The sequence below is a fragment of the Branchiostoma lanceolatum genome, chromosome 2 (genome assembly GCF_035083965.1).
Source record: "Branchiostoma lanceolatum isolate klBraLanc5 chromosome 2, klBraLanc5.hap2, whole genome shotgun sequence".
NCBI classification, from domain to species: Eukaryota; Metazoa; Chordata; class Leptocardii; order Amphioxiformes; family Branchiostomatidae; genus Branchiostoma; species Branchiostoma lanceolatum.
The window spans coordinates 27,883,399-27,910,358 of NC_089723.1; the positions used below are offsets into that span (position 1 = coordinate 27,883,399).

General features: G+C 40.8%; 3 protein-coding genes and 2 long non-coding RNA genes across 5 annotated transcripts; 2 read left to right on the forward strand and 3 right to left on the reverse strand.

The window, feature by feature from the left end:
* Positions 1–1,031: 1,031 nt before the first annotated feature.
* On the reverse strand, positions 1,032–8,571 carry LOC136428366 (D-threonine aldolase-like). The gene is made up of 10 exons (XM_066417820.1): positions 8,096–8,571; positions 7,465–7,560; positions 7,036–7,199; positions 6,357–6,452; positions 5,474–5,555; positions 3,355–3,436; positions 2,884–3,017; positions 2,292–2,357; positions 1,788–1,865; positions 1,032–1,558 (listed from the first exon to the last, which is right to left on the reverse strand). Exons 1-10 carry the CDS (start codon positions 8,456–8,458, stop codon positions 1,427–1,429), a joined length of 1,293 nt encoding a protein of 430 aa, XP_066273917.1. The 5' UTR covers positions 8,459–8,571; the 3' UTR covers positions 1,032–1,426.
* Positions 8,572–8,783: 212 nt separating this feature from the next.
* Positions 8,784–10,816, forward strand: LOC136428367 (UPF0449 protein C19orf25 homolog). The gene is made up of 2 exons (XM_066417821.1): positions 8,784–9,064; positions 9,495–10,816. Exons 1-2 carry the CDS (start codon positions 8,869–8,871, stop codon positions 9,764–9,766), a joined length of 468 nt encoding a protein of 155 aa, XP_066273918.1. The 5' UTR covers positions 8,784–8,868; the 3' UTR covers positions 9,767–10,816.
* Positions 10,817–11,006: 190 nt separating this feature from the next.
* LOC136428365 (poly(A) RNA polymerase GLD2-like) lies at positions 11,007–26,741 on the reverse strand. The gene is made up of 15 exons (XM_066417819.1): positions 26,703–26,741; positions 25,781–25,970; positions 25,505–25,552; positions 24,708–25,233; positions 24,186–24,300; positions 17,413–17,507; positions 16,990–17,053; positions 16,725–16,791; positions 14,706–14,782; positions 14,178–14,306; positions 13,698–13,744; positions 13,089–13,225; positions 12,496–12,596; positions 12,135–12,214; positions 11,007–11,959 (listed from the first exon to the last, which is right to left on the reverse strand). The coding sequence occupies exons 1-15, from the start codon at positions 26,728–26,730 to the stop codon at positions 11,897–11,899; spliced, it is 1,767 nt and encodes a 588-aa protein (XP_066273916.1). The 5' UTR covers positions 26,731–26,741; the 3' UTR covers positions 11,007–11,896.
* Positions 19,807–21,438, forward strand: LOC136428369 (uncharacterized). Its single transcript, XR_010754610.1, has 2 exons — positions 19,807–20,060; positions 20,686–21,438. It is a non-coding gene; the product is annotated as an uncharacterized lncRNA (long non-coding RNA).
* On the reverse strand, positions 21,213–22,818 carry LOC136428368 (uncharacterized). The gene is made up of 2 exons (XR_010754609.1): positions 22,560–22,818; positions 21,213–22,022 (listed from the first exon to the last, which is right to left on the reverse strand). It is a non-coding gene; the product is annotated as an uncharacterized lncRNA (long non-coding RNA).
* Positions 26,742–26,960: the final 219 nt, after the last annotated feature.

The window sequence follows — 26,960 nt, forward strand, 5'->3', positions numbered from 1 at the left end:
AACCAAATTTGGTCACACAAAATCCAAAATGCATACAAGAATTGGATAACTAACATAACTTTTGTCATCTCTCATTCATGATTTCGAGGTTCCCCTGCCGACTTTGACGGGCGTTTGAGAGGGAAAGTCGTTTCCTGCCTAATAAAACTCACATTATTAGGGTGACTGACCTCAACATTTGGGCAAATTGAGAAGGGTTTGTGTTATTTCAGAACAAATTAAGGAGCTGGGACTTCCTCCAAGTTGGTCTTCCAATGGTCAATTAGATTAGTCAACATAGTTTAAATATAGAATATCTTTGACAAATGGCCGAAATGCAAAGCTAATATGGAGACAGGGAGACCTTAAATCTTCCTGTTCCCTACTGCTTCGAGCCTTCAAATACATACCACAAGTTCCCTGGACCCACTGGTCATTAGCATACATGTACTTCATTCTCTGGCAAGAAAACCAACTTATCACGAGAGTCGAACCATAAGGTACTTGTCCCTACCGACTATACAACTGTCAGCCTTGTGGGTTCATGGTACCTTCAGGAGAAAAACTATTCTAATTAAGTCAACATAAGAGGTAAAATGGTTGCCATCTAGAACATATGGTTTGCAGAATTGAATAACTCAATCGTGAGAGATACATTACTGTTCCACTATTTGTGCATATATATACAAAGGTTGTTCAAAATGTTTGCAACCTCATCAAATGATTAATGAACCAACCAACCAACCAACCAACCAACCAACCAACCAACCAACCAACCAACCAACCAATCCATCCATCCATCCATCCATCCATCAATCACATTTTGGGGCTTTCAATTCTTTACCGCTGTGCATACCAAACATCATATCATTGTGGTAATTTTCTTGGAAGCCAGGGCACAATATCAAATGGACCTTTAGAGCGTTTTACCTCAATGCCTAAACATCACAGGACCCAAAATATGAGGTCAGGGAAATATACGTACAACCAGTCAAAAAGCAATCTATGTATTACTAAGGCATTCAGAAAATGAAGTTAGCAAAGCTCACTCATTCAAACATTACCTGCTATTTAATTACACAGTAATGGCATAAAAACAATTCCATTTTCAAAACTGTCTGGTACTATCAGTAGAATATGCTCCACACCTATTATAGCACAGGTGAGGCTGGGGGGGGGGGGTTCTATTTGAGGCTGGTTGCCTTAACCCCATTCACACCTTACCCCACAACACATCATGTTCAATTTCAAATCAATTTTCACCTCAAATACAACAGTTCTGACAATTTCGGGTCAACATTTTGTATAATCCTGCAGTGGATTACAAGTAAATGTAAAATTGGACCATCAAACATTGAAAAAAAAATCCATTTGTGACACAAAGTCTGGTATGCATGCTGACGCAAGATGGCAGCTTGCTTGGAGCAGGGAACGGCTCTTCTTTCCATCAGATACCAGGACCACGGCCTGTGATTTGCCAGAGACTCTCTACCTTGTCATTCCTGATTCCAACCATCCAATCATAGAGGTTGACAGTAGGGTCACAGTGCCCTGGGATCAGCCACACTTTGTCACCCACCTGCGGCAAAAATGCAAAAAGAATTCAAAACGCCGTAAACCACTACTGAAAACAGAACAATGGCTAAACTGAGCAGGACCGCAGCCATTACTTGATATAATTCAGACAACAAATTTCTGCTGACTTTCTTACTACAAAAGGACGCTGTTATTCAGCACTTCCCCTCTAATGTGTTTCTGGAATATGAAGACCTTGTTGTAAAAACACAACTTAAGAAAGTCTGTGATACCTTGTAGTCCAATGGAGGCCTTAAAATCCCATGTTCGTCTCCTCCGCAGTGGTAGATCACATCGGCGGTGGGATGAACCTTGAAGAAATTACCATTTAAGATTGAAATATTTTTCAAACTATTATTGTCAATTGGTTTTATCTATCGGTTTTGTGGCTATTCATGTGTGTAAACTACCTTATTTTCCGTGCCATGCATGTCTTGTGTATTGTTTTTCTTTATAAAAACAGTGAAGAATGATTTTGAAAGAAAAAAAAAAGACCAAGAAATCTCCGGCCAAGAAACCAGCTACCAAGAAAACAGCCCAAAAGACGCCGACCGCCAAGAAGGCAGTGCCTTCCATGAAGGCGTCCAAGCCCAAGAAGAAGTGAAGATCCTGCTGTCGAATTATCCTGCTACAAACCCAAGCCCTTTTCAAAAAGATTAGAATAAAGTTTTCAGTCACATTTAAATGGCATTTCATTCAGCTTTATTGTCACCAGTTATCCTGTAATGAAAACTTACCAGTGGTTCACCTGAATCAAGGCTGACTGCCTTCATCCCAGCATCCACCACTGCACGGTTTCCAGCCTGGGAACAAGGTAGGATACGTTAAAACACACAGTATACTGTACACTTGTGCAAGTTTTGGACACCTAGATTTTGCAAGGCAGTGAAACCGAATAGTTGGCTGTATCTTAGAGTGTATGGTTGACACAAAGTAGCTACAAAATTGAAATGCCAGTGCCAACTGATTGCAAAAAGGGTGAAGTTGAAAAAATGAACATACCATGGTAAACAAAATCTAATTTTTGAATGATATTTTCTTTACTGTTGCCTGCCTGAATGTACTATCTTAGCATTCTGTATTTTTTGCTTCACATTAACTCTTGTCCTGCGGGACCCATAAAATATGGGCTGGGGGTATTTTTCAGCTGAACACATCACACCGCAGCAAAACGCACTGAATGCGGAATTAACCATGCCACAGCAGCACTGAAAAGGTCAAGGGCCAATGACCTGATTAAGAAATCAAATAAATGAAATGAATTGCGCAACAAACGCCAGCAGGATAAGGGTTAAAAAATCTATTTGCCAACAGTTTCATTCTACTCACTGTAATACTCTGTACAGTAGCCAGGACATACAGGCTCTGGTGGAACTGGTGTACATACTGGCCGTCCTCACCAAAGTTCCTTCCATAGTCTGCATCCATGAACACATAGGACCCCGGCTGGACTTCAGTGAACACTATTTATTGAAATAATAAAAGGAAGCACCATATCATCCCCAGGTACTGTAATAGTCTCTCTCCTTTTGTGGTATCAAGTGCTAGTGTAATATAGTAGAAAGCTGATCTCCTTTTCTGGGAATGTTCTGTACTAAGTTTACGTTGGGTCCAAACGTGACCGCTGGTAGAACACCAAACGGCCAATCCCATTCTCCCGTTTAAATAAACTCATCCCTATTTGTGTATCTTATACTTGCATCAACTCCTACATCAACACTTTACATTTGGAATTAATTATGATGATCAGCAAACTGCTAAAAACTAGAGAATTCCATGTAGAAAAAAGGAGAGACCAACCTCCACTCCCTGCTTCATACAGGTACGTTCCTGTCCCCCCACCTGTCACATAGTCACACTTTATCCCAGCATCTTCCAGGGCCTACAAGATACAACACTGTTAAATCCGTGTACATGAACAGTCAAACTTGGTCTGACAACCACGTCCAAAAGACGATCATCGGCTCAAGACGACCGCTTTCAGTCGGTCCCAATATTTTTCCCATGGACACAAGCATTAAGCAATGTGTCCAGGACAACCACTTGTCTTCTGTGTATATACAATCATACATTAATTTTGTTTGTATTTCATCATGCATAACCATACATCACATGTCCTTTACATACCAATGTTATGTGGCTAAAGCAGTTGTAATCTAAATAACGTTTACCTGTGCATTATAAGCATGCCCTAAAATCAGGAGCAGACCAAACAGCACATTGGAAGGGGAAGATAAGGTCTAGAACATCATTCAGGACCAGGGACAGGGGCAACATTAGGTCTAGATAATCGTTCAGCACCATGGACAGGGGCAACATTAGGTCTAGAACATCATTCAGCACCAGGGACAGGGGCAACATTAGGTCTAAAACATTGTTCAGCACCAGGGACAGGGCAACATCAGGTCAAGAACATCATTCAGCACCAGGGACAGGGTAACAAAAGGTCTAGAATACCATTCAGTACAATGGATAGGGTAACAGTAGGTCTAGAATATCATTCAGCACCTGGGACAGAGGTAACATTAGGTCTAGAACATTATTCAGCACCAGGGACAGGGGTAACAGTAGGTCTAGAATATCATTCAGCACCATGGGCAGGGGCAATATTAGGTCTAGAATATCATTCAGCACCATGGTCAGGTACAACAGTAGGTCTAGAATATCATTCAGCACCATGGTCAGGTACAACAGTAGGTCTAGAATATCATTCAGCACCAGGGACAGGGTAACAAAAGGTCTAGACTACCATTCAGTACAATGGATAGGGTAACAGTAGGTCTAGAATATCATTCAGCACCTGGGACAGAGGTAACATTAGGTCTAGAACATTATTCAGCACCAGGGACAGGGGTAACAGTAGGTCTAGAATATCATTCAGCACCATGGGCAGGGGCAATATTAGGTCTAGAATATCATTCAGCACCATGGTCAGGTACAACAGTAGGTCTAGAATATCATTCAGCACCAGGGACAGGGTAAAAAAAGGTCTAGAATACCATTCAGTACAATGGATAGGGTAACAGTAGGTCTAGAATATCATTCAGAACCTGGGACAGAGGTAACATTAGGTCTAGAACATTATTCAGCACCAGGAGCAGGGGTAACAGTAGGTCTAGAACATCATTCAGCACCATGGGCAGGGGTAACAGTAGTATGAGAAGTCGGGGGCAACACTGACACAACTTCATATAATGAAATCTCGCGAACAACTGGCTGTATTTAAATGAGAGAAAGGGATCAAACGTCCTAAGTTCAAACAGTCACACATGTAACGTATACGTACTATAGAGTCTCACAGTAGGTCTAGAAGATCATTCAGCACCAGGGACAGGTGCAACAGTAGCTCTAGATCATCATTTAGCATGAGGGACAGGGCAGCAATAGATCTAGAATGTAATTCAGGGACAGGGATAACAGTAGGTCTAGGATGCAATTCAGCTCCAGGGAAAACAGTAGGTCTAAAATAACATTCAATACCAGGGATGGGACACAGGGACAGAGCAACATTGCCCTAACATCTAGTGGGTCTAGATTGTCATACAACTCCAGGGACAGGGGAAACAGTAGGTTTAGAACATCATTCAGTACCAGGGACAGGGTGACAGTAGGTCTAGAACATCATTCAGCACTAAGGGCAGGGTAATAGTAGGTCTAGAACATCATTCAGCACCAGGGACAGGGTAACAGTAGGTCTAGAACATCATTCAGCACCTGGGACAGGGATAAAAGTAGGCTTTAAATGCCATTCAACACCAGGGACAGGCGCAACAGTAGGTTTAGAGTGTCATTCGGTACCAGGGACAGTGGTAACAGTAGGTCTAGAACGTCATTCAGTACTTGGGACAGGGATAGCAGTAGATCTAGATTGTTATTCAGCACCAGGTTTATCAATGTAAATACAAGATTCTTTACTCACCTTCAGTGCAATCTTGGACTTTTCAACAACACTGTCTGTAGCAGCTTTTCTATCAGGAGCCTTCCTCACATGCTGGTTTGCACTAGGGGGAAAAATAATGTGCAAAACAGTACTACTGCTACTGCTACAGTACTACTGCTACTGCTACACAGATAAAGACAAAAGGAATTGGAAATTTACCTTTAAGTTAGAGAACATGAGGGTTTCATGTTGGATAGTATTATAAGCCTGAGTTTTTATCTACTCGCCCAAAATTGTATGCCCATAAATCTGATCCTACTATGAATATTAATCCTAATATGAAGAGTTACTACATCTTCCTGGACTGTAAAACATGCAAGCATATCAATGCCTTTAACCTTCTCCCTGCTGCCTATCTCTGAACCCAATAGCAATTGTGTGCCAAATGGCTACTTTAGTGTGCTAAAGGTTAATATAGGGCAGGAAATGTTTATTACCAGTTTCTCATCTTTGGACCTTAGGCCAGGTTGATTTGATTAAATGGATGACATCTGCGCGCATCACTTTTAGCTCATTTTCAAAAATAAAAAAAAGTTTTCTACTATACCATAAATCATGTAAAGCAGCTACAAAATGAGCAAATATATGCCATATGTTGCAAAAAGATATTTCGGAAAACGGATACCAATGTCGTAGAGTGCCAAAGTCAAAGAAGAAGATATGAATTAACCAAAATGAAGAATCCATTAATTGGTATACCATTCTCTGTGTGTTAAGTCATTTGTTCAACCTTGTAGACCACGTAAATGTCAAAATGAAGGCAACTTTTGATTTTGCCAAACAGTTTTGGGGTTCCCAGAGGATGTCATCCATATAATGAAATCAACATGGCCTTAAATTAATTTAGTAGCCACACTCTTACCCTTGGTAACACTGAACACCAGCAAAGGTGAGGTTGGGCAACTCCTGTACAAGATTGGCTAACCTGGGGACCTCAGGACCTGGCTCTACTCCACATCTTCAACAGACAAAAGTTACATAGAGATGATCTTTTAGAAACATCTAGAAAATGTTAGTTACACAAAGTTACTGTTTTGGCTGGACTATGATACAGGCACAGCTGCAATCACAACACTATAGGGATGACGGTCACATTTACACTTTCCTCTAACCATAGGACAAAGTAAGTATTGATTATGGATATCAATCAATAGAAAGTGGGGACAATGGGTGAGCTTTTCAATCCTGATTGGCAATCTAATTCCACATGACTATATGAATCAGACTTAGAGTCCATTTGTTGAAATTATCCTACAGCTGAACACATTCAAAGCTCTATCATCATCATCATATCTTGTCGCTCCAATTCTGGATCCATTTCTGTGCTCTTAGGTTAGCCTCCCATAGTTCATCGTCTGTACATGTTGGGCCAAGTTCAAAGTTCTAGATCTGTAGACGGTGCTATATGGTTGGAGGGTCTTCCCCACAGGGGCAGACTGCACTTGCAGCCTTGCCACATCTCAACATCTCATCTAAGCTATATAATGCTGCATGACATCAATTTTCTTCAACACACTGACTGAAAACGATTTCCCCCATACCTGTCCTGGCCTACATTGACCTCCACGACAGCTCCAATGTTCACATTCAGCTCCTTTGCAATGTTTGACAGCTCACGGATGTTCTCTTCATTGTCAACACACACAGACATCTTTGCATGGTGAGCAAGGGTGGCAAACCTCAGCAGTTTAGAGCGGCCAATAATCTGTGCAGGAAAATTTGAAACATTACGAGTACAGTACATGTAGTACGTTCTACAGTAGTGGCCCAGGAAGACATCAACATACACGCATATTGCATACTAGTTACTGTGTGACATAATTGATTAAAAACACTAGTTTTTTTCACTAATAATGTTACCATCAATAAAGATTTACCGCAAATTGTCTTTTTAGTGAATAACCACTCGATCTGGAGAAGTCCATGTTGGTGTGGTTATTTGCTAAACAGATGGTCATCACAAATTTTACCTGATTGGAAACCAGAACATCCTGCACCCCTCCATACACCATGGCCTCTGCCTCTGTCAGTGTCTGTGCACACATACCCACAGCACCATGGGACACCTGGGGCAACATTACACCCATCAGTCCTATAGATACACTGTGTTCATATAGAAATGCTCAGGTGAACAGTCTTTAAATCATCAGTCCAACATATACTGTCTTCAATGGCTGTTCAGCTTTACATTATTGTCTTCATAACGTTATGTCCTCAAGTCCTCAAGGTGTCGTGAAAATGTGTTCTGACAGGATCTGAGTTCAACCATTGGTTCAACATGACTTTTACAGATTGATATTGATAAGCAACACTTACGCACTAATGTAATGAAATAAAAGACTATGGATTACATAGGTCAGCTTATCTTTGAATTTAAAAAAAAGATTCCTTAATTCAAAAACATGTTGATGGGTAAAAATTGCGGACAATGCAACGGTATTCAGGAAAAAATGCCGGGGAGAATCTTTAGTTCTCTTCATCTGACTGACATCTCCCTGCAACTTTCAACATCAAATCCTGATGTGAAGCTAGCCCGAGTGTCACCCTGCTTGGTGAAGGTAGAGCCTGGAACTGAAACAGGCTAATGTGAAGCATGCACACCTGTAGAAGAGCAAGGGTAGCACACTTGTGTGCCTTAGCGTGTGGACGAACTGCCACGCTCCCGAAACTTGACATGCTTTGCGGCATGATCTTTAGGTTCATGTGGAGCTTTTCCAAGTCTACAACCAGCGCAGGAGTGTCTATGTCACTGATGGGGTCGCCAATCCTGGCCGGGGCCCGGGCTGCTGCGGCCATGGCGGCGGCAGATCGGCTCACTGCGCAGGTTCGGGCTGGTGTGATCACCCGGGGATGAGATGTTGTTTTCCGCTGTCGTGGAGGACAGAACCACGGTGTTCCTCTCCCCAAACTGCCTCTACACAACAGTCTAAAAGTGTAGGCAGAAATAACACAGCAATTTATCATCTACAGGTTATCTAAAGCAATGAAAGTGTTCCTAATGTTGTGTGTGGCGTGAAGAAGTGTGGAAAGGACTTTGCAAAAAGTATTTCACAGCGACATTTTAGGTGAAAGGTCGCCGGAAGGGTGCATTATTGTAAAACTGTAGAATTCATCTACAGAATTGTTAAAAGCGATGTCCAAACCTCCCATAGCATATCAGATTTTCTGCAAGGCTGCACAGTTCTATTTTAAGATATAATGTAGCCGTAAAGTAATAATATCAACGTTAATATTTTGCTATCTTACTAGCACAGAATATCGTTAGAGAGGTACGCCCCTATGATAATTGGTTTTGTCTAAAGGTCAAGCCATCTTGGCTTCTTTCATACCCAGAGCTTTTCACACCGAAGACCGTAGAGACGCCAGCAGCCGTCATGAACGCGATGCTGGGTAGAGGGAAGAAGAAGGTTACCCTTCCCACCCGTCCGGAGCCGCCGACTATGGCAGAGATCCTGGAAGACGTCAATAACGCCCCAGAAGATGACGTGGCATTCACGTACTTCAGAAGACGCGATCAAGGGAGGAACATCAGTTTCAACATACAGGGACTGGCTACGACAACGAGCACTGGTAAATCGTTAGCCTGATAACGGTTGAATGCATTTTCTGCTGGTTTAATGACAACCTAACTAGTTAAGTAACGATAACGAAGATTTGATTGTGTGTAACGGGTTAACGCAATGTGATTGCGTGAATGCATATGTTAGTGTGTGTGTGTTTATTTTGTCAATGTGTGCGTGTATGTAACATGTATGTATGTGTGTGTGTGTGTGTGCGCGTGCCAGAGAACAAAGGAAGGCCCTGACTTCATATGCGGTCACTCACTTCATATGCGGTCAGTGCGTTACAATACATATGCTTTGCTTTAAAGGTTACTTCCATGAATGTAACATTGTTTGATTTATCATTTTGATGAATTATTGTTGTTTTAACACCCTTATGAATTGAATTAATTCTACTCATTCACTGCTTTTAAATGTACAATACCTTTATTCTACAGATCCTGAAAAACATGGCATCATGAGCAACTCCTTCGAGGAACAGTCATCTAGGCAAGTCAAGAAACCGTCACAGATCTCCGAGCTGGACTTGCAGGATGATGTGGACGGATGCTATGAACAAGCTAGAACTTACCTAGAGCTTAACACTAGACTGGAGAAATCCAAGACTGAGCTGAAACAGAAATGTGAAGACTTGGAGGTCATGAGCTCAGAGCTGACCAACTCTATACAGGAACTTAAGAAGCAGACAGAACATTCAGAGACATTATGAATCTGTCCTCAAAAAGGGAATCATTGAAGATGAATGAGGAGTCTGGGTACTTTCATATGTCTTAATATTGATTGAATACAACAGAAATCTATAGTATGAATTAAAGTTACTATTATATCTGAATCATCTCTACTATTTAAGTCCATAATTATGTGTATGACGCGGAAACGGTGGTAAAAATATCAATTTTGGCTTATTTTGTTTGATAACGTTGTGATTTAATCCAAAACACCGAACAGTAGCTGTCTTTCTGCTCAAAACCATTTGTTACATGACATAATAAAACAACTGATTACTTAGACTCAAAAAGGTTCTGGGTTCATGTCCCTGGCAGGCCCCAATGTTACTACTAGTATACCCTTACTTAGGAATGGCACTTTACTCCTTCTGTATATGCAGAAATGATCGCGGTGGTTTTATGTTCACGTTTTTTGCGGTGAACTATTTACTGCGAACTAAAAACCACAGGAGAAAGCCGTTCCTTTTCCTTTAAATGCATGTAGGTTCACATAGTTTTTATTTTTTAAGGGGAAAATGGAGTGTTTACAAAGGTTTTAGGTTCGCGGCAGTGCTACAGTCACACTCTAATACAGTATTGGACAAAAATGTTTGCGGTGGTTTTAAGTTGAAGTGAGTTCGCGGCGAAACTGTCGCAGCAAAAACCGTGAACATAGTAAAACCACCATGAACATTTACAGTTTGTGACCGTAGCCGCCGGCCCATTTTCTCCCTACCCCGAAATTAAATCCCCACAAACCTTTCTGCATTTACAGTACATGTCTTTCCTAACTCAACTGGTGAAAGGTGAAAATGAGTACATAGGCTTAGCTTTGGTACATGTATGTCCCCTTAATTAGATGGGACATAAAGCTGGAGGTCCCGTGTTTGAGCAGAGCCTCACAAGCATGTAGCTCATTTAAGAATCCACCATGCTTATTAAAAAGAGTAGGGCGATTGGATCAAACCTTACAGTGATAGTCCCCTAGTATGTCAATCCTGCCACAAATGGGGAAAAATTATCATGTGAATTGAATAAATGAATATACATAAGTTATTGTATTTCCTCTATTTGTCCACATCTTTTAAACCACCATGAGGATGCAATCAACAGCCTTTCGATGACTCCATTTCTAGTTCTCCATTCCAAAAACTATCCTTCCATTCTCATAATGCACAACATTGTTGCAGTACTATTACCACTATAATACACAGCCAGGCATTCAACAGATAGAAGAACACATTCAAGGTTTTGTATGATCTTTAATAGTTCTTATTAAAATAAATAACATATAAACAACAGTAAATGCCATTCACGTTCCACTTTATTGGAGCATCTTTAATCTTTGGCTTCACAGTCATTAAAACCACCAAGAAGAGGTATCAGAATAAGTCAATCTTGATGCAACATAAAGTATAAAAGCTAAACAAAACAGATACAAGGAGACTGGATTGCCATGATAGACTTCAGTTAGCTTTCAAAGTTCTCCAAAGGTAAGATATTTGGGGAGCTCTTCCAGTCACTATTGGGATTCAAGTTAAGAATGCAAAATATTTCCTTTCTTGAAGAGTTCTTGGCTTTTCAGCTGTTTGAGGAGACACCAAGTTAAGGTAAATTCTGCTGCTTTTGCCCCGATTTTTCTTAGACTTTGAATGCTTTCAGAGTTTCCACTTTTGAGAGTTGAAACATTGTTCTTCTCATTTGGCAGAGCTTGAGGAAAAGGATCTTAGGAATGTGGAAAATCTTTCTTATATACTTGAACTGGTAACTTCTTAATCCATTAGCACCAAGGTTTTATTGTCACAGTTCGGGTATTCTGCAACAAAAGTTCAGTTTGGAAACTCAATCTGCTGCTTGAATTCGAAGATTCCCTCCCAGCATGTCCATTTAGAACACTACCAGCAGGGGTGGAGACAACAACAAATGTTGAAAATCTTTTGCAAAAATGTTTTCCTCAAAGTCCAAACATAGCAGCACAAGGCATCTCCTGTCTTCAAGGTTTCCAAAGTGTCAAATGTCTTTGTTTTCATGTCAGTTACTTTGATTGAAGATAAAAGGATCAGGAGAGGAAACGTCCCCCTTCAACATTCAACAAAGTCCTGGATTGAAGCATAGAGGTCAAAGTGTAAAAGTCATGGGTCACATTTGCACAGCAGGTCATCTAGGTTGTCTGTTGTTTGAAGAGTCTTGTAACCCTATGAAAGACAATAACAGGAGCATATTCAATGTAAACCATAGCGACAAAATATCCATACCAACATACAAATTACATAATCTAGACCAACTGTTGCAATATTATATACGTACAAAAGAAAGATTTTGATGCAATGGCTATATCATATAACTAACTCGCTGACACAGTGTACGTACCTCGCTGAAGGCCTTCTTGATCAGCTCAAACTTGGGATATTGATACACTGCCCGAGCTGTGTTGGACCGGTCAAATGGCTCTACATATGAACAAACAGGTTCAAAAGAGTCATCATTCATATAGAGGATCATTTTACCTACAATATAAAATTTTTGAACCTAACAAACAAACAAACAAACAGTGGGGTGTACACAACTATACTTCTGAGCTGTGTTTGCAGGAAAGTGACAATTATTGAATCAGACTGAATGTCAAATTTTTTACAATTACTGCAAGCTTCTGCTGGGATAATACTCATATGTTTGTACTTCTGACACACAGATATGATATAGCTTCTAAAGGCAAATTGACAACTCATACCTTCAATGGAGATGAACTTTTCCCTCCACTCCCTGTCGTCTTGCAGGACGCTTTTCCTCAGCTTGGTGCCCAGCCTCACAGAGATGACCATCTCCTCAAAACTGTCAACATCAGAGTCATAGGCATTAATACATTTGTAATATTTAGTTAATGCATTTAGCAGTTTGACCAATGATATAGCATGACAATTGGTGGTTTGACCAATAAGAGAGTGGTTGCATGTCCCTAAAATATTTGCATGTTCAATGTGTTAATTTTGCATTTCTACAATTTGACAAAGGTGGGTGAGGCTATGTAATCAGTCTATAGCAAAAAATGACATCTCTGAGGATGCCCAAGTTAAGATAACTAAGATTAAAAAGCAAAAAGGTTTTTTACCATGTCTTCAATCTTCTGACCAAAAAAAACACACAAACAAGTGCTAGAAATGGAACTTGTACTACCTCTCTATCTTAATCTCCAAGCAGATCTGCAGTGGCCTATTGGATAATGGTTGGCCCTTTAAACACTGCCTTACCACCAGTAGATCTGCTTGGAGTTTACTCTACCTAACCATTTGAGCTTGACAGCAAGCAATGAACAAGAAGACTTACTCAAACACATTTGTGTAGTAGTGGAGCATTCCCTTGAGCAGTTCTGCTGGTGACTGTGTGTTGGCAGTTTTGAACGGGGGAACCCGACTCACGTTGGCTTCCAGCTGTTCCACTGTCAGGTTCAGGGCAAACAGGTCCTAAAAAACATGGAGAAGGCTTTTTCATTGCAATTTCCAACATAAAGAAGAATTGGCTTGCTTATGTCAAGTCCAGGATTCTTTGGTCTCAAGTTGTGATGGCTGTCCATGCGAAATTGGAGTTACCCAAATTTTAGGTTGTACATGTACTTCACCTGTCTTAGTCAAGGAACGAAGCCACCACTTCTACCATGTCACTATACAGACATGTGACTCAGTGAGTAGCAGACTGCATATATATATATAGCAAGTATTACTACCTGAATTCTACCAGGTTGAACATTTGTGTAGTGAAAATAGTGAGACTGGTGCTTATATAGCTGTACATGTAGTGACAAGTACACTGTGGTTGATAATATGATGTAAGCTTCATATCTTGATAAATTTGTAAAAAGTAGGAGAGATTGACATCATCAACATAGTTTTAGTACATTTGTACAAGAAACAGGAAATAAATTTTTTATGTACTGACCGGGTAATCCCTTTGTATGGACGGAATGACAGGCACAGAACAGCCCACTTCAGGGGAGAAGAGAATCAGCATCATAAAAATAACAGCCAATAACTTCCATTCATGAACATGAATATAACACATGTACATTTTGTCACAACTACCATATCACATGCAGCTGGACCTACTACAATTAACACTTTTATGCCAGATAGCAGTTACTCATCAACAGGATGTGAGTTTCCAAAATCATATCCAGTTGCTTGAGTAACTGCTATTTGGCGTATCTTATTACCTGGATGTCTAACCTTCATCGACGCATTGAACACTTTTATCTAATTTTTTCCTTTCATACAAGTAACGTATATGTATAACACACAATTAACGAAATATTTCCCCTAACATCCACTTCCAAAATAGTGTAATTTGTGTTCTTTAATAATGTTTTTTCATGAGATAACACAAGCATTATGATATACATTGCACTACGTTGGTACCCACCTTGCAGATAGTGCAGAGTCATGAGTGTAAGAGAGTAGGAAGACAGTGTACTTTGGCTGGCATCGTTGATCCCCTGTGCACCCGCCCAGAGTTTCACCATGAACACCAGGGGCCGTATTCTCCAGTCCACTGCAGGCAGGACACAACAGCCATTCTTTAAAACACAACTAGTATTTGGAACCATTTTGCCAAATAACAGAGAAACCAAGGACTATCAAGGAAATCCACGAATCTACTCTGCAATAATTCACTTATATATCCTTACACATAGCATCAATGTTATGTACTCCAAACCCTGTACAAGGTCCCGATCAAAAGGTACATGTACCCCATTCTACATGGCATGAATCCCCCTTATGTAAAGCCAGGATTATTTCACAAAAACATGTAATAAAGGTTATTATAAAAACAGGATAAATAACCCTCAGTTTTAGTCATCTTTCTAATGTCCTTCAAAAAAGGACAGACGACCTTTATGGTGGAATTTTTGTAGTCATGACATTTGTGACCCTGAGTAGTTGACCTTACGTCTAGAATATGCCTGTAGAAGGAAGGTGTTTCTAACACCAGTCAGGTTGTTGATGTTGACGTCACATTCTACACCACTGAAGGGACAAACAAACAATGATAACAGGACTGTTAACATAACTTAGGTCAAGGGTATAAAAACAGCACTGGATATGTTGATGAAGGTTAGACATCCAGGTAATAAGATACGCCAAAAATAATTACTCAAGCAACTGGATAAGATTTTGAAACAGTCAGACGTTTCAGACAGTATCCACTGTCTTTCGTCAGTGACTAACGATAGGACTGAGAACACCAGCTTTATACCAAAACTCTGAATGGATATGTTAATGAGGTAAAGACAATTTAGGATGTCTTGAAGTAGTCTTCAAAAAGAAGATTAATTCAAGACAAAGTTATGCCAATAGTTCAATTAGCTACCGTTGTTCTAGTACAGTAACTAAATGTCGCTTGTCCGGGGGTGGGGGGTGGTGGGCAGTGCATTATCCCAGGTGCCTGAAAGTTGAACGCGTAGACCGCCTTTCCTGTTGAGGGCGGGGTTGTACATCCTCTCATATATTGCTTCTCTAATTCCCCGTTCGAACCAGCGTTCTTCACGATCTAGGATGTCCGTGGATTCGAAATTGAATGAGTGTCCCTGGTTGTGTTTTAGATGGTGGTAAATGGCAGAGGAGTAGCGGTTAGCGCTCTTTCTGCAATGTTCCTTGTACCTTTCTTTTAGTGGTCGACTTGTCTCCCCAATGTACATGTTATTGCAGTTCGGTTCCTCACATTTCAGTTTGTAGATGACATTGGCTTTGATGCCTTTTTCAGGCCTGTCTTTTGGATGGACTAGTTTCTGCCTGAGAGTTGAGTGAGGTTTGAAGTTAGTGGCAATGTTGAAGTTTTGGAAAATACGTCTGAGTTTTTCCGATACTCCTTGGACGTAGGGAATGGTAATGTTGACCTTGTTTCTGTTGGTCAATGGTCTGCACTTGAGTGTTTTCTTAGACTGGTCAACTTCAAACCTCACTCAACTCTCAGGCAGAAACTAGTCCATCCAAAAGACAGGCCTGAAAAAGGCATCAAAGCCAATGTCATCTACAAACTGAAATGTGAGGAACCGAACTGCAATAACATGTACATTGGGGAGACAAGTCGACCACTAAAAGAAAGGTACAAGGAACATTGCAGAAAGAGCGCTAACCGCTACTCCTCTGCCATTTACCACCATCTAAAACACAACCAGGGACACTCATTCAATTTCGAATCCACGGACATCCTAGATCGTGAAGAACGCTGGTTCGAACGGGGAATTAGAGAAGCAATATATGAGAGGATGTACAACCCCGCCCTCAACAGGAAAGGCGGTCTACGCGTTCAACTTTCAGGCACCTGGGATAATGCACTGCCCACCACCCCCCACCCCCGGACAAGCGACATTTAGTTACTGTACTAGAACAACGGTAGCTAATTGAACTATTGGCATAACTTTGTCTTGAATTAATCTTCTTTTTGAAGACTACTTCAAGACATCCTAAATTGTCTTTACCTCATTAACATATCCATTCAGAGTTTTGGTATAAAGCTGGTGTTCTCAGTCCTATCGTTAGTCACTGACGAAAGACAGTGGATACTGTCTGAAACGTCTGACTGTTTCAAAATCTTATCCAGTTGCTTGAGTAATTATTTTTGGAGCACTGGATATGTTAGTTCTTACTTGACAAGCATTACTGGCTAAAAATATGGACTCCTTATTTTTACAATGATCTTATTAATCAAAGTTAAAGCATAAGATTATCTATTGAAATTGTACATTTCTAAAATGTGAAGTTTGATACGTCATTGTGTGTTAATGAAGCTAAAACTGAATAACATTTTCAGTGGAATATGCCAAATAAATTACAGGTGCAAACACATAGTTAGCAAAGTCTTTTGCACCATACTTATAAAGTGTACATGTTGTGCAAAGGAAATTCTTGATTTATTGCAAGATGACATCAAGGAATGAATCAGACGGCAGCACAGATAATCACAAACCTGACAGAGTCCTTGAACTTGAGTATGGGAACCTTGGCTCGGATTAGCTGGGGTCGCTGAATGAAGGCTGTCAACATCGAAGGTAATAATGAGGAACTCGGATCCATTGTCAATGGCTCACATAAATACAACTTTCCATGATGTCTATTCAAGTTCCATTGTTGAACAACTAATAATGAATTCATCACTAATACTACACTTAAAGACTTGTTTCTCGGATGAATTGTCAACTTTTCTTTGGGTAAAACAAAACAATTGTGCTTACGACAGATCCTAAGAGCTTTGTTCACAACAGCTAGGATCTCTCGTGCCTCTCCCCTCTGGTTGATCTGGAAAAAAAATTCTCTGTCAGGTAAAAGACAAGGGGGATACAAACTTAGCCACACTTGGGACTGCATTCTTCACACTACAGCGCCACCTAGCAACTTCTGTCAGTATTGCCCTAAAGAAGTTGGCAGAGGGACTACCGAAATGATGGCAGGTAAGAAAAAGAACTTGGTTGCGTACGAGAAAACTCTTGTATCCGTTCTGCCATTTTACACAAGAAAACAGTTACTCAAGCAATTGGATAGATTTTGGAATTACCTAGATGTCTAACCGTCACTGATGTTTCTGTCATTTTGTTCATTTCGACTGAGGACCTTTCTGAACTTTTGTTAAAAACCAAAGCATGATGGTGTGGACTTACGAATCTCCTATTGGCCAGGATGAGGCACATGTCTGCATCGCTGTTGTGGCTTCCGAATCCGTTCAACGACGACCCAACAAGGTAGAGCGAGGAGTCTGAAAAGGACTTTAATTATTGTTTGGCTAATTCCATATTTGATAACAGTGCATTTATATGAATTTCCCAGGGGAAGTAATCAATGAAGTTATCTTAACCCTTGTCCTGCTGGACTTTTTTTACCCTATAGTAGTCCCTGTGCTGGGCTTTTTTTACCCTATTTAAAGGAGGGGTACTGCTTTAACTTTGCTATTTTTTTGATACTTTGTCCACAAATAACTCTATAAAGTTATATATCAATACAAAGCTAAGAGTCTCTACTTTTCAGAAATATATTGCAAATTTTGCCTGCACCTACCTGTATTGATTGATAATGGCAATAAATCAATAAAAAACCCTTTTTTTCAAAAACCTTTTGTATTGAAGTATCTTAACCATATAAAAAGTACCAATATCAAAGCTGCAGCATTCCTGACACATCCTGACAACATCAGAGCTATATCTATGATGAAGAAGTTCACCCAGGTATCTCAGCAGGTAGGTTTATGACCATACAATGTCCACGGTGCTGAACTGGCTTTTCTGTAGAAAAGCTGAGCCATTTAGATTTAGTATACTTCTTTCTTTACCTCTATTACAATCACTTTCCTACACATCAGCTGAACGCTTACAACAGGTATTATCTTTGGAATTCCAAACAAAGTAATATCATTGAATACAAAGGTAATAAAGATACAAAAGGCAATAAAAAGTACATTATTCCACAAAGTTTCCATATACTGCTGCATAGCACCAACACAGAGGTCTCTACCAAGACTACAATGTTGCTGACCAGTCTTGGCAACATCAGAATGATACATGTGAAGAAGTAAAATACACAGGTATTGTAACAGGTGAGTACATGTATATGGTTGTAGACTGCCCTTGGTGCTGAACTCACCTTTGAGCAATATCTACACTCTCATACAGAACAGTACACTTCATGCTGTAGCCATAGAACAATTGACATTCTAGCTTTCTATACATGAGTGGAAAGATTATAGTCTAAACTTTCTTGTCATATCAACATACAGTTGTTACAATCTTTACTAAAGGCTATATTATAATAAAGACATAAAAAGCAATAAAAAGTACATTATTCCACTATGCTTTCATATGCCTTTGTATAGCATCAAGACACAGGTTTCTACGAAGACTACAAAGTTTCTGACCAGTTTTGACAACATCAGAATGATATATCGTATTATATGTAAAGAAATACGAATTGCAGATATTATAACTGGTGAGTATATGGCTATCAAAGTCTGAGACTGGTCAGCCCCACAATAGAAATCATGCACCACTTCCCCGCCAGCGACCACGTCCACTACCTCCTCGGGCACGTCCACGCCGTCCTTGGTAAGTGCTCCGAGCTCTTCGACGGCTAAAAGTAGCGTCAGCGCCGCTTTCAAGTTCATCAGCAACGTGTAAGGGTCCCTCTCCGCTTGCCCCGACATGTCTTCGAGGCCGATGTTGTGACTCCCCGTCTTCGCCAGAACTGTCACTGATTTCAGCGGAATTTTCACTTGATAAAGGATATTCCACCACTGAATCGTTCGTGAAAATGTCCTCTAGAACGTCTTCGACCGTGTACCGATCCATTTTGGCGTTTAAATACCGATATTACCGCCAGAAACACGGAAAATATCTCTCCGAAAACATAGCAGCAGACGACGCGCCATCATGGCCGCCTCATTAACATATGGCCTCATTAACATATCGCGCATGCGTCTTGAGATGAATTGCGTAACAATAATTTTGACCCTTGACCCCGACGATGTTGCAACACTATGTTACTTCCGGGTTTCGGGAGTTACGCGGGGGTGCGACGCGTTCGTGCCGGAAATACCCCCAGCGCCTATATATAGGCGGTCCGCAGGACCCGCACATTATCCGTAGCGCCTATATATAGGCGGTCCGCAGGACAAGGGTTAAGACCGATGTTCTGCAGACTAAATATCAGTGTGTGTGTGTTCACCTTGTAGTGCCAAGGGGCACATATATGTAGGTAAGCAAGTTTCTTTCCTGTTTCTAAGGCCACACCAATTTAATTAGTTGGTTCTCGGAATCGCCGCTTCCGAAAAATCGAAAAAAAAAAGAAAAAAAAAAATCGAAAAAGTATAAAGACTAACAGCTTCGCTACTGAGGCGTTGCCAAAAAAAACTGCAATCCCAATAAGAGTTGCTAGAGGGCTCTCTTGTTACAAGCCAATCAAAATGCTGGAAATAGTCACATGATATAGAGGAGCCAATCAAAGACTTGATGAATGAGCTTTGTAGTGTAGCCATCTTGGAAGGAGGTATGGAGTAGTCAGAATTCACGGGGTATAACGTACGTCACGGGATGGCCAGACACATTCGGTGGTCGAAGAGATCTATCAGCCGCAACGCGCAGACACATTCGACGCGCCGCGGAAAAATCAGCCGTCCGCGCGGACCTATCAGCCGCAACGCGCAGACAAATTCGACGCCGCGCGGACCTATCAGCCCTTCGCGAGGAAAACTCAGCCGTGGGACAGCGCCATCAGGTGTCTCACTACTGCCTTCAGAGAGCGCTGGAAAAGCCGCGCCAAGGTAGGTCCTCCACAATTTCCTTCTCTGGCGTCATATAGAGACATCGACTGGTACTCTAACTAGGCCTATCAGGTGCCAGACTATCTTAGGGTCATCCGGAGCCAGAAATAATCGGCAGGTCTTCAAATTAAGTCGAGATATAGGGAGAACAGTTCTCAATCGGTGACACACCACATCGGAGTTGTCAAGGTAAACAGTGGCTAATGCCGTATTTTGGGCCATTAGAAGCAAAGACATCGGCGGTTTTGACGTCTTTTAGTGTGATTGGGTTTCCAGAACAACGTAACATACTCTGGAATTGATATAATATGCCCACAGAGCGAAAATATGTGGTAGAAGTGATACCGCTATATATCGCCCCCTCCCTATTTTCTAGTAAAGTTACGGCCAATATCTTATACATGTAGTAGTATAGTAAGCATTAACAGGCAATAGTGTTTTTGTCGCCTCGATTGATTTTGGCGATATGCGGGGAATACCTTCTGTCACTTTAAGGGATTATCCTCATCTAGATGATTCAACGAACATCTCATACGTTTCTCGCAAGATTGTTTACTATATTGTTACTACTATTACCCAGGTATAATGTGTCACTCAGCAAGTAATCAACCCTGACATTTTTCAGAAATGACTCGTCGACTCAGGTTGACACTATATCCGCGGAAAAGGTGTAGAAACAAAACAGCGGGCACCTGGAAAGCAAACACGCGAAGTTGACGATGTATGGGTAACAGAAGATAACATTGGCATTGATGACAGCACTGCAGCAAGTCCCGGGCAGAAAGAAACACAACTCTCCTGGTCAACTCCTACTCGAGCTAGCGTCAACGACACTTTTTTCTGGACTGTAGGCTTCTCTCCCTTTATACGAAAGGCACTAAGCAACGGAAATCATACAATGTACAACTGGAATATTCAAATAACTCCATATTTGCCGTAGAAATCTATATTCATAGAGATATGTATTGAGTAGATTATTCATCAATTTTGGTACTATGCAGTAAGTTTGAAATAGCGCATGATATTGGATGAAGACTATACTTTGTCAGGTTGTTATATTTACAGATGTAAGTAATGGACCATCTCAGCGTTGCATAATTGTACTGACCATCCGTATTTCCTGAAATGTTAATCAAAAAATGACACACAAAATATAGTTATATATAACTAGATTTATTCTGGTTGTTTACAAAATATATATTTGCTGAATTGCAATACCATGTTCTTGGCTTGTTATACATCACTTGGCAAATGACTATGTTGTAATCATATTGCACGGTAGCTTAATCTATTGCTATAGATTACAAATTAAAGTATTCTGATCGTTTATAAATATTGACTCTTAAAAAAAAGAAGAACAAAGTCAAAACCAATCAAATACCGAGTCTCGGCGCCGTCATTTTCCCAACACTACAGATGAAAATATGTCACTGTACAGGTGCATTATACACGAGGTATACCTTCTTGTGAAACAACAAATATAATTATATGAACCAGAATGACTGCATGATTACACACAAGTTCTTCCTTTTTATGAAACCTGTGTTCACACTTGTAGCACTGACAAACGTCTTTACTCTGGGATTGTCATGGGTTCTGTGCTGCTGAACCGCTGTTCGCTTAGCACTTGCCATGTGTACACAGACTGTACTGTAGTCCTGCGTGTGGGGGAGGAGACATTCTTTTCTACATCTTCAGCTAGCAAAACCACACCAGGTAGGCCATCGGACTCGTTGGACTCTTCCAAAGACACTGAACCCTCACTGGATCCACTGGTGCTGGTGTTTGAACGGGATCCACTTGTGCTGTTACTTGAAGACCAGGTATCCTGTCCCTCCCCAAGGCTTGGCTTGTCAGGTGGTTCTTCATCTCCCTCCTGAAGGCTGGACTTGTAGGGTGGAACAGGTGGTTTTACATTTGTGGTCACATGCACAAATCTGTCCTACTCATCAAACTCCATGGCTGAAATGCAAATTCCAAACATGAATGCCTTTGTCTGGATAAACATTGATGACTATGTATCTTCATTTAAATGACCACAACAGTATCGCTTCTTATGGCTTTAATACTGCTATAAGAGCTAACATCATTCTAGTACTTCTACACATGGTGGCTCGTACTGAAGGATGGGGGGGGGGGGGGCGTTATATAGCGGTATCACTTCTACCACATATTTTCGCTCTGTGGGCATATTATATCAATTCCAGAGTATGTTACGTTGTTCTGGACACACAATCACACTAAAAGACATCAAAACCACCGATGTCTTTGCTTCTAATGGCCCAAAATACGGCATTAGCCACTGTTTACCTTGACAACTTCGATGTGGTGTGTCACCGATTGAGAACTGTTCTCCCTATATCTCGACTTAATTTGAAGACCTGCCGATTATTTCTGGCTCCGGATGACCCTAAGATAGTCTGGCACCTGATAGGCCTAGTTAGATTACCAGTCGATGTCTCTATATGACGCTAGAGAAGGAAATTGTGGAGGACCTACCTTGGCGCGGCTTTTCCAGCGCTCTCTGAAGGCAGTAGTGAGACACCTGATGGCGCTGTCCCACGGCTGAGTTTTCCTCGCGAAGGGCTGATAGGTCCGCGCGGCGTCGAATTTGTCTGCGCGTTGCGGCTGATAGGTCCGCGCGGACGGCTGATTTTTCCGCGGCGCGTCGAATGTGTCTGCGCGTTGCGGCTGATAGATCTCTTCGACCACCGAATGTGTCTGGCCATCCCGTGACGTACGTTATACCCCGTGGAATTACGAACTTCAGAAGCCTGGAAGATTAAGCCATAGTTGAAGATCTTTGCCATATAAATATCGTTGGAGAGAGACCATAACTTGCAGTGTCCATAATGGCAGTGGAGAGAGACCACACAGTTCGGTAACATTTGATCGTAAGGATCTTTTTGGGGAGCCAGAAATTTGGAACACATGTTGCAGTGGGAATAGATAACGGGTGAAAAAACTTTGGTCAGCGCTAGAAGAGGATTAAGTCAGCTCTGCTCTTGGATCTTGTACAAATGGACCTGTCATGAATAATAACAGTAGGCAGGTGGGTTCTATGAAGATAGTTCAGTGCTGAATAAAAGTCAGTTGGACGATTTTGAGAATAAAACTTGCGTTGCCCGTATACTTTTTTTGTTCCTGTTTTTTTTTTTACTACAGTACAGATGAACAGAAACCTTTCAGGGCAAAATCATCCATATTTCTGGTCAAGATATTTTCTACCATGACCTATATTTTCTGTTGAAATACTTATGATGTGTATGATAGCACATTAAAGATGGGTTAAGTTACATTGATTCTCTTCTTGTTTACTTTTTCCCAGTAGATACCACACATTATTTATGTGCATCATATCAAGGAGGTTAAATTTGATTATATTTAACTTTAAACATTTTCTTCCTGTTCAAAAAAATTTTTAAACTATTGTGAAGGCCTAAGTGAAAAATATTGGTATACTATATGTGCCTCCAGAAAACTGAACCAACAGTTACATAAAGAGACAACTTTGAATTAAGGCTTCTCTAGCTTGATTTAGGGTTGCTTTTTTAACCTTTATTTGGGCAGATGACCTACTAGTAATACGATGTCTATACAGAAAGTTCTAATGTTATATGTTTGTACTTCATTCAGGTTTTTTGGACTCTGTTTTGGACTTTCGGGTATTTTGGGCTTAGTTCTTGGATGTTGTATAGCTCCGAATGAGATCCAGTGAACCGGTATCCACCCCTAGACTAGACGCGTGTATTCATTTAATGTTTTTCTTTAACACCGGCCCTGGATCCTCAAGCTTGATTCAGTAGGGCAATTTTTTTTTCTTTTTTTTTTCGCCCTGTCGCTTCATATTTTTCCTGAAAAAATCCGAGAACCAACAAATTAAATTGGTGTGGCCTAAGGTATATTTCTACAAGGAAGGGGTTTCTAGCCCGTCCTCTTTTACGTGATTGAGGCACCTCCTCAAACATGGGACCCCCATTTCACGTCCCTTCCGAAAGACCAAGATACCCTGTCCCAGGATTTGAACCGGGTCTCCCAGTTACAACTAATTGGAACCAGGAGCTCAACTGTGAGGCTGCTACCAGTTGAGCTGCAGGGACATCCCTTCCCACTATAAGTACCTACGTGGAATGACTCCTTGTATGATGTCTGTGAGAGCGTCCTGGAGACGAACTTTCCTCTGCAGATCATAGGAACATTGCCTCTGGGACTGGTACCGCTCCAACATCTGAAGTGACAACTAGGGACCAAGAAATATATGTACATGTCTTGATTATCAGTTATAGATGGACTTAAAGGAAGATCTTAATAGAGCGTGTACTACAGAAGGAGATATACATGTACAATGTATAATACCTGTAACACAGTAGAAAAATTAATTGGCCACTGAGTCTTCGAGCTCTAAATGACATTTTTGGCAGCACCATGCCTCGTATTCTCCCAATCATCGCATGATTTTTAGGGATCTGTCAACGTTCACAGTACTTCACACGTTAATGAGTCCTGTTTAATGTGACAGTAGATTTGAGATTTGGTGACCTTATTATGGTGATCAACAAAGGTGGTTAAATCTCCTCGACGGTGTGACAGGGGCTTGAAGCAGAATACCTTATTCAAAATTTCTTAAGGACATAAAAAGTAGATTACCTTCTCCAGCTGTTGTAGGTCAGGACTATTGTCTGGTTCTGGAATAAGTGGCAGCTGCAGGTCGGTAACTGCTCTCTGATTAATATTGCCCCTGACATTGCTACCATGGCCGTTTCCTGAGGGTTTATCCGTCACATCAACTTTCATTTGTTTGGCGGGTTTGAGGTTCTTTGGTGGCGTGCTGACAGCATTTAGTCGTTTCCTACTGGCGATCGGCCTGTTGTTATTGAGAGTCACTACCTGTGCAGTTGAGACTGGCTGCTCATTTACGTTCACACCATTGTAAGATGGAAGCTGATTGCTTGGTGCTTCATGAACATGTAGCCTGTTGTAAAGAAGCTGCTGATTGATTAAAGTTGTGGCATTATGCATAGGGTTCTGATTGGTCACTTGTCTGTTGATGACATTATGGAGGAGAAGCTGGTGTTGATGAGGGAGTGCCTGGAAGTGCAGGTTGTTGTTCTGCAGCTGGGGGGCCTGGAAACACTGTCGCTTGGGGTCCATGGAGTCCACCTCATGTCTACGTCTGCATGAAATAAAGATGAAGATTATTAGGGAAAACTTATTGTAAGAAGCTGTCTGGCTGTACTAGAACAAAGTATACAAATCAATAGCAAGAGAAAAAGTATTCTGCAACAAAAATTGGATTTACCCAAATTTTTGACTGTACAACAGCAGTCTTTGTCAAGGAGCGAGCAATCTACCGCTTGTTTCAGAATGACTTCTACCAACACAGATGAACTTTAAAGGTAAGAGAAAAAGTAGACTATCAAATGTCATCTAAAAAAGAAACTTACTTCATTCCTCTCAGAGGACATGTGGTCATCCCTGTTATTTGCATTCCTCTGGAACATAAAAAGGAATATGGTAAGGTTAACATCTGACCAAATCCAACCCGTAACAATCATTGTTCCTTAGTGGGGTTCAAACCTTTGCCCTCTGGATCTACAGAATTTGAGCCATGTAAGAAAGCTACCGCTTGTGTCACAACTGAAAATGTTCAACAAAGGGGGATAACAATGAGCATCAAACGGTGACTTAACTTGCAAATTGTATACAAATTGCCTACTGACTTTTGGTGTCTCATGTTCAGCTCCAGTGCGATTAGCTCCCTCGGTGTTGGTGGTGGGCGGGACAACTGTGCATGCATCGCTTGGAGGATGAGGGGATTGTAAGGAAATGGCGGGGCTTGGATATTGCTGTACATCCCGACAACTGTTCTTGAACAAGACTCTTCACCAGAAATTTCAAGGGCCGGAATTTCTGAAAACAAAAGTGTACACCACGATGTAATGACATCACTGATAGACCTTTTCTTCATTCTATAAAATGACATTAACATAACGCTATCATAAGAAAATGCAAAATAAGTCCTTTCCTTTCAAGTCCAACCCCTTTTTTTCTGCACATCTATGCATCACTTTGCATTTTTTTTTAACGTATTAGGTAATTGCAAGGCTACATAATTGATAGAGTGATTTTCTATCAATTGTTAACGCAGCAATATTTTTGCACTGTGATTCTTGATAATATCCAGCCTGTATTAATTTTTAAATTCTACTGTACTCTACTCTTAGACCGTCATTTATATTTGCAAGTTGTTTACAAAGTTGTTTATGAATTTACATCTATTTCTGCAAATATATGTGTATTTTTTACTGCAAACTACAAGAGGGCATGCCAAGCCCTGTCTCTCTTACCTGTCACTGAATGGAATTTTGAAGATTATCATTATATATTGCAGCTTTCTTTTACCAGCGACCAAAATTTTGGGTGGGAATTCGTAGCTGTCAGCTCTCTACTCTGACGCCAAGCAAGTTCCCAAAAAATGAGGAACAAATACCTTTAAACTAACTTTACAGAATCCTAGTAAGGACCATCTCTTCTTTTCAATGTTATTAAATAGTTATAGACTAGGTAGTATTTTATATTTTACGAGAAACATTAAAATTTCTTGAAAAACTATCTCGAAGAAAGATGTCCACGAGCGCTTACCTGCCCCAGTGACCGGATTGTGCACCATTTCTGATGACGTATAGGGTAGTACACTTTTCAGAATAGGGGACGGACCATTTTAATTGTATATGATTAGATCAATAAATGACAAGATTATCCCTCAATACTGAATATTTTTGACTTGAATTATGTATTGTTATTTTTTGAAAGGCTTATATCAACAAGTTTGTCTCTTGTTATAAAATTCATAAAATATTACACCCCCTTCAAAAGTGTCTCCCCTTTACCCAATATTCA

What these genes read in the sequence shown, in the direction of transcription:
- LOC136428367 (XM_066417821.1), top strand. Translation starts at nt 8,869, where the DNA reads ATGAACGCGATGCTGGGTAGAGGGAAGAAGAAGGTTACCCTTCCCACC. An exon ending in GGCTACGACAACGAGCACTG is followed by an intron (nt 9,065 to 9,494) that starts GTAAATCGTTAG and finishes TTTATTCTACAG; the next exon opens with ATCCTGAAAAACATGGCATC.
- LOC136428365 (XM_066417819.1), bottom strand. Translation starts at nt 26,730, where the DNA reads ATGGTGCACAATCCGGTCACTGGGGCAG. An exon ending in CATACAAGGAGTCATTCCAC is followed by an intron (nt 17,508 to 24,185) that starts GTAGGTACTTAT and finishes AGTCCTTTTCAG; the next exon opens with ACTCCTCGCTCTACCTTGTT. An exon ending in CCATACAAAGGGATTACCCG is followed by an intron (nt 13,226 to 13,697) that starts GTCAGTACATAA and finishes CATGTTTTTTAG; the next exon opens with GACCTGTTTGCCCTGAACCT.
- LOC136428366 (XM_066417820.1), bottom strand. Translation starts at nt 8,458, where the DNA reads ATGATAAATTGCTGTGTTATTTCTGCCTACACTTTTAGACTGTTGTGT. An exon ending in GGTGTTCAGTGTTACCAAGG is followed by an intron (nt 5,556 to 6,356) that starts GTAAGAGTGTGG and finishes TTTTCCCCCTAG; the next exon opens with TGCAAACCAGCATGTGAGGA. An exon ending in GGCCTCCATTGGACTACAAG is followed by an intron (nt 1,559 to 1,787) that starts GTATCACAGACT and finishes TTTTTGCCGCAG; the next exon opens with GTGGGTGACAAAGTGTGGCT.